General features: G+C 42.1%; 1 protein-coding gene and 1 pseudogene across 1 annotated transcript in view; one reads left to right on the forward strand and one right to left on the reverse strand.

Annotated features, from left to right (window-relative positions):
- The window catches only part of nptx2b (neuronal pentraxin IIb), an 18,596-nt gene extending 13,244 nt beyond the window's left edge, over positions 1–5,352 (forward strand). Inside the window, exons 4-5 of the mRNA XM_037690748.1 lie at positions 817–996; positions 5,122–5,352. Coding sequence (XP_037546676.1) covers positions 817–996; positions 5,122–5,352 — 411 coding nt within the window. The remainder of the gene's footprint in view (positions 1–816; positions 997–5,121) is intronic.
- A 1,098-nt stretch (positions 5,353–6,450) lies between these two features.
- On the reverse strand, positions 6,451–6,596 carry LOC119424244 (annotated as a pseudogene).
- Positions 6,597–6,868: the final 272 nt, after the last annotated feature.

The following is a 6,868-nucleotide window of genomic DNA, read 5'->3' on the forward strand; positions in this document are numbered from 1 at the left end:
CATCCATCCATCCATCCATCCATCCATCCATCCATCATCTTTACCCGCTTCTTCCTTTTCGGGTCACGGGGGTCACTGGTGCCCATGCCTAGTTTTCACTGCGTGAGAGGCGGGGAACACCCTGGACAGGTCTCCAGTCCATCACAGGGACACATAGAGACAAATGAGACAAACAACCATTCACTCTCTCACTTTCAGGAACAATTTAAAAACAAAAACAAAGAGTAGCTAAACCTAGCAAAAGAGGAGTAAAATGTAAAAGTAGCAAAATGCTTACTGGGAAACAAAGCTCATTAAATGCTAGATGTAAAAAAACTGTGGATAAAAGCTAAATGTAGCTAAAAGCACACGTAAAGCTGACTAAAATGTAGACGTAGCAGAAAGCTAGAAAAACTAAAAGTAGCAAAATGGTAGCTAAAAACAAACAAAAAAATAAAGTTCAGCAGGTATTCAGCGAACGCAATAGCTAAAAACCAAACACAGCGCACGAAGACAAACATTAAGCAAATTTACTGAAAGAGATTTTGAAAAGAATAATATTTTTATGCAGTCGAATAGATCTCTGTGCATTTCTGTGGGGAAAATATGTGTAAATAAAGTTGAATAGTTTGAAAAGTATAAAATATATTTAAAAAAAATAAATCACAAAAAGCATATCAGAATGAGCTGGATGTTTCATGATATATGAGAACAAAGTAGTTCGATTGCAAAAACATAAAATCAATCAGAAAAAAAAAATCAGGAAAACAACATTCATGCAAGAAAACAAACCTAAATGTCTCAAATTCTCAAAAACACTTTGGTGTTTGGCTGTAGGTTGCCCAGCTGCCACTGGAGGTGCGTGACGGTAAGTGGCACCACATCTGTATCTCCTGGACCACCCGAGATGGCCAGTGGGATGCTTATCAGGACGGGGAGAAGGTGGGAACCGGTGACAACCTCGCAGCTTGGCATCCCATCAAACCTGGAGGAGTCATCATCCTGGGGCAGGAGCAGGTATGTGCCGTTGTAGCTCTTTGAATGTGATGTAATCAATCAGAAGAGCCCCCTCCCTGTGCTTTATAAAGACAGCAGAACAGCCACATCTGTCTGGAGCAACATATTCACATTATCTTAAAGTGTGATGTCAAGTTGTTCTGTTAATTGGGCGAGCTGCTTTCTTTACAAACTGCAGGAGGAAATGAGAAGTCCGTTTCATAATGGGCACGTGTAAAAACAAGCAGCTGAACCGTTCTTTTTCCAGGTTGGAGGGATTAGACGGTGGGCGGCACAGTGGCTCAGCTGCTAGAGCTGTTGCCTTTCAGGAAGAAGGTCGCCGGATTAAATCCCGGCCCGGGGCCTTTCTGGGTGGAGTTTGCATGTTCTCGTTATTCCATCCCCTTTGTGCAATGAACCATAACAAAGCATGATGCTACCACCACTGTGCAGTGCTCTCAGGTGGCGTTCCAGCTGTTTCCAGTTTAGCATCTTTGTTGCTGCTAAACATTTCCTTGGATTTCCCTGTTGTTCTTGGTCTGTTCAATGAGAGCTGTCAAACACATCCATTCATTTTTGCAGCCAGAGAGAAACTCCCAGCTGCAGTCACTCATGATCACTACACACTGTAGGCCTTGCTCTTGTCAAGATAAAGACAGAATAGAACATTCAGCACCATTTATTAAATAGGTGTATGGATTTGAGCATGTATGTATAACTTTGCCCTATGTGGACGTGAAAACATTTAAAATAAATTTCAGCATGTGTGATGGAGAAATATACTCTCGCTTTATCTCACTTACTCAAAAGGAGCCACACTTGACCGCAGAAGAAAAGTTTTAACCGGTATTTTACTTGCATGGCCAGATTTTCAGGACAGCTTACACAGATATACAGGAAGTACACACGAAGACCAATCAGGAGAATCTGCTGCGAGCAGTGTGTGTAGCTTGTTTTTATACACGAATCAGTTCAGCTGAGCTCCAGACAAGTTGCAGCCTCGCCCTGCTCTTCATCCAGCTCTCTACTAACCCCAAACATATGGTTCATGGGCAGAGTTAGCGTAAAGCCATAGTAGCTAAAAACATTCATAAACTTTGACCAAAACTTCCTCAACATCGTGCGTCAAATTGTGAAGTTTTAAAATAATTGAAGTTGTATTTTGTACAATCAGTTCACATAAAAAATAAATAAATAAAAGTTAGAATTTAATGTGACTTTTATGCCCCCTGATGAGAGGATGTAAACTTTTGTATGATGAGAAGTCTGCAATGCACATTACACTTCCTTTCTGTAAGTTACACTACAGCAAGCACATGAGCACAGCCAAATCGTTTGAAATCAAGCAAACTTCACGGACGTCCACTTATCTTTGTTTGTAGACAAATCACACAAACTGTACCGTGCTGAGCCGAGTCGAACCGTGCTGTACCGGTACTAATGGTACTAATGGAAAAGAGGCAATAACTAGCTGGAAGCTCACAAAGCTCCCAGCAAGGTTTAAGAACTTTGTTTGTGTTAAATAAATGAAGAAAATGTCAAGTTTTGTAGATAATGCTTTTGCTTTTGATCATGCATATCCAGACAGGAAGCACTTTCATCCATCCACCCATTATCTTTACCCGTTTATTCCATGTTGGGTCACGGGGGTCGCTGGTGCCCATGTCCAGCAATCACTGTGCGAGGGGCGGGGTACACCCTGGACGGGTCGCAAGTCCATCACAGGGCCACATAGAGACAAACAACCATTCACTCTCTCACTCACACCTAGGGACAATTTAGAGTTATCAATCAGCCTAACATGCATGTTTTTGGTCTGTGGGAGGAAACCGGAGTACCCGGGGAAAACCCACGCATGCACGGAGAGAACATGCAAACTCCACCCAGAAGGCACCTGGACCGGGGATGGAACCAGGGACCTGTTCGCTGAGAGGCAGCAGCTCTACCAGTTGCGCCACCGTGCTGCCCGACAGGAAGCACTTATAGTTTAAAATGTTTAGAAAATAACTTTTCTGGGAATTTTCACCATAGCTGTTAGCAATTGTACTTCCAAAGCACATTTAAACATGCACTAAAATTAAAATATACATAGGGAGTTTAAACTTTCACGTTTTTCATGCATTTCCTAACAGATTTTCCTCTAGAAACACTTATGTTGCATCAAAGTAGAATTAAATGGATTAGTAAGTATAAGAATGGAAAAGTGGGATACTTTATTACTTTCTAATGGTCGCTTCTTTTCTCACAAAAATGCAGCCCATCCAAAAAAAAAAAAAATCAAGATGTTGTTTTGTTTGTTTGTTTTTTGCTGTGATCACTGGTACTGACAAGAGGCAATAAGACATTAAATAAAAAGTCATAAAACATAAATTAAATTTTAATTTAATTTAAATAAAATTAAATAAGACATTTTTTATGGAGCTTCATTAAGAATGATGAGCACTGAAACTGAGTTGTTAAAGCTAAATAAAAGCAGAACACTAGCTAAAAGCAGCAAATGGGAAGCTAATAGCTAAATGTAGCAAAGAGCTACGAATAAAATAGCAAAATCTTGCTAAAAGCTAAAAAAGTTAGCTAAACGGAGCAAAAGGGTAACTAAAGGCCAAATGTAGAAAAAAGCTAACTAAAAAACAAAACAACAATTTTCAGTCAGGTCATCTGGACAGTTTCTTTTTTTTGTGCTGAAACATTTCACCTTCCATCCAGAAGGCTTCATCAGTCAAGGAAACGCACAACACAAAACTGATTCTTCCCCCAACAGCTTACTCCAAAGTGGAACAAACCAGTTATGTTGGTGCTAAGATGGTCTCTTTGGCAGTTGACAGTCATGTTGTTGGTTTTGAACTAGTTTGACATGACTGTCAACGAGGGAGAGGGCCGGCACCAGAGGAGGGGGCGTGCCAAAGAGCCCATCTTAGCACCAACATAACTGGTTTGTTCCACTTTGAAGTAAGCTGTTGGGGGAAGAATCAGTTTTGTGTTGTGTGTTTCCTTGACTGATGAAGCCTTCTGGATGGAAGGTGAAACGTTTTAGCACAAAAAAAAGGCACTGTCCAGATGACCTGACTGAAAATTGTTGGATTGTATACCTGGATTATTGAGCATGGACTTTGTTGGCAGAAAACAAGTTGCAAAACACTATCTAAAAGCACAAAGCTAAAGTAGCAAAAGAATAGCTAAAATCTAAAGTAGCTAAAGGCTGTTTGTTTCAGTGTTGTTGCACTGTGGATGTTAGGATTTGTGGTCAGGAGCGAACCCAGAGTGCAGAACAGGGACTCAACTCGGCAGAATACAAAAATAGGATTTTAATGATAAATAAAGATACAAAATAACAAGCTGACGGGGCAGCAAAACTTACATAAGACAGGAAGAAGGCACGGGGAACTCAGGAGGACTCAGGAGGACTCAGGAGGACTCAGGAGGACTCAGGAGACACGGGAGACTCAGGGAACCAGGAAGACTCAGGGGGGAACACAGGAGACCCAACGAGTACGACGCGACAACGAACAAGACTGAACAGACGGCTTAAATACAGGGACAAGACGAGACGTGATAACAAACAGCTGGGACGAGACACGGGGGGCACTAATAGAACTAATGAGGGAGCACGAGGGAAACACAGAACAAACCGGGCCACAGAAAAGTACCATCCTTACAGTGGATCTGTTTGAGTTGTTGCAGCTGCTTTTAATGTTCCATTTTTAAACTGCCCACTAAGGACAAATGAAGCAAATTGATTGATTCATTCATTGATTTGTTGATTGATTGATCAGTTGATAGTTAAAAGCTAAACATGGCAGAAAGGTGGCAAAAACTAAAAGTAGCATAAAAAGACTTAAAAGAGCAAGTATGTTAAGGCAGATTAAAAAAAACATTTTGAAGGAATCAAAGAGATCTGAATGTATTTCTATGGGGAAATGTTTGTAAATAAAGTTAAACATTTTGAGAAGTAGAAAAAAGTTACAGAAACCAAAAGTCATACCTACGGTCTCCTGAACAGGCTGACTATTTTGATTAATGATTGGATAAAACAAAAACAACTCTTTTTTTTTTTTTTAATTCTGATTGCCTCCTCCACGTTGCAGTGAACCTTAGTATTTGTGGTTGTTGTTGAAGTGTTCACACTGCTGTTCATTGCTCCTGCAGGATGTGGTCGGCGGGCGTTTCGACGCCGGTCAAGCGTTTGTGGGCGAGCTGAGTCAGGTGAACATCTGGGACCGTGTGCTGAAGCCGATGGAGATCCAGTCCATTGCAAACTGCAGCACTTACGTCTCCGGGAACGTGATATCCTGGCTACCGAGCAACGTGGAAGTTTTTGGTAGGGGGGCTTTCAAACGGCCCTTGGAGATGTGTCAGGAGCGGCTGTCCAATTTTTAAAACCCATCGCCTTTCATCTCATCAGCTGCAGTTTTCATTCATTCAGCTTAAAAACATGTTTGGCCGCTCTCACTGTGAGGTCTTTGTGGATTTTATGTTATGGGAATATTGTAAATGTTTCTGTTTTTTGTAAGCAAATGGAATTCTAATAATCCTGCCACCCACATTAATGGTGTCAGTCATTACAGTACAGTTCATACAAATACTTTTCCATAGACCTGAGCACTGCTGTCAGTTCTGCATTAGTTATTACACTAAATTCCTTGCATAGCATCAGCAGCGGGAAGAGGGAACAGCTCTGTTGCAGCCAGGCTGACCCACAGGAGATACTGATGGTGTTGTGAATGTTTGAATAATATAAAGTCTGTGTAAGAGGAGTCAGTATGGGTCAAAATGAGGTGCTCTTTGGGTGGGAAAACACAGACTTGAATGTTACGAAACTCCAAGGAACTCTCTCCATTAACTGGTTTCGAACATCTAGTGCTCATAAAGAAAAAGGTCACCATGAGTCCACCCACAGGGAATCTCATCAGATGGGAGATTTGTTGCAGGTTGGGTTGTGGAGTTATTGCTGTGCACGTTTTGCAGCCCAGGCCACAAAGTAGCTGGCAGGGTGTATAGGTTTGTACTCCATTGAAAGTGGTGTATGAGCCAGGGCAGTCGAATGATTAGCTCAGGACCCGCGGCTTAACCACATGACTGACGTAAAGAAAAGTTGTTGAGCTGCCAAGAACCAAACGTGATGAATAAAATCAGTGAGAAAGGCCAAACGAGAGAAATAACTTGCTCAGTGTTGAACATGTTGAACAGTGGACAGTTTCTGCCATTCTACACATTGATGTTGTTGGGGAAGGGAAGTCTGAGATTGTCGTCATTGTATGTTTCCATCAATGACGAAATGAATTCTCTGCATTTAACCCATCACACCTGAGATTCAACCAGGTGGAGCAGTGGACAGCTGTGTAAGCACCCGGGGAGCAATTAGGGATTGGGTGTCTTGCTCAGAGACATCACAATATGTGGAAATGGCTGGGAGTCGAACCGTGACTTTCCAGTCCTGGGTCGGCTGCCCTACCTCTACCCCATCTTGGCCCCAAACAGGGGAGAGCGTGAACGCAGTCCTCCACTACAAGAAAGTATGCAGTCGAGATTCCCACATATCGGGAATTCGGAGTGCAATAGCTGAGCCTCACCCTGGGTGAACCACCTTCATGATCATGGTATCTCCCCTGCCAGGTAATTAAAAGCTGGTTAACTCTTTCCAAAAGTAAACAGTTTGCACTCTCTTTAAGAGAACGCTCCTCTTCCCTTCCCCGCTCATTGTCACTTTTACCTGGATCGTTCTCCAGCTGATAGAAATGGAACGCAGCCAGTGTTGAAATAGTTTGTTCGAAGACGCTTGCTCAGAAAACCAAAACACGTTTGAACTATTTTAGGAAATGAACTGCTTTGCATTTTTACAGATTGGAGTTGTTTCAAGACCGCAGCATTCCCCTTTGGAAATGACCCCACAGGG

Source organism: Nematolebias whitei, chromosome 17 (assembly GCF_014905685.2).
Source record: "Nematolebias whitei isolate Nwh7 chromosome 17, NemWhi1, whole genome shotgun sequence".
Lineage (NCBI taxonomy): Eukaryota > Metazoa > Chordata > Actinopteri > Cyprinodontiformes > Rivulidae > Nematolebias > Nematolebias whitei.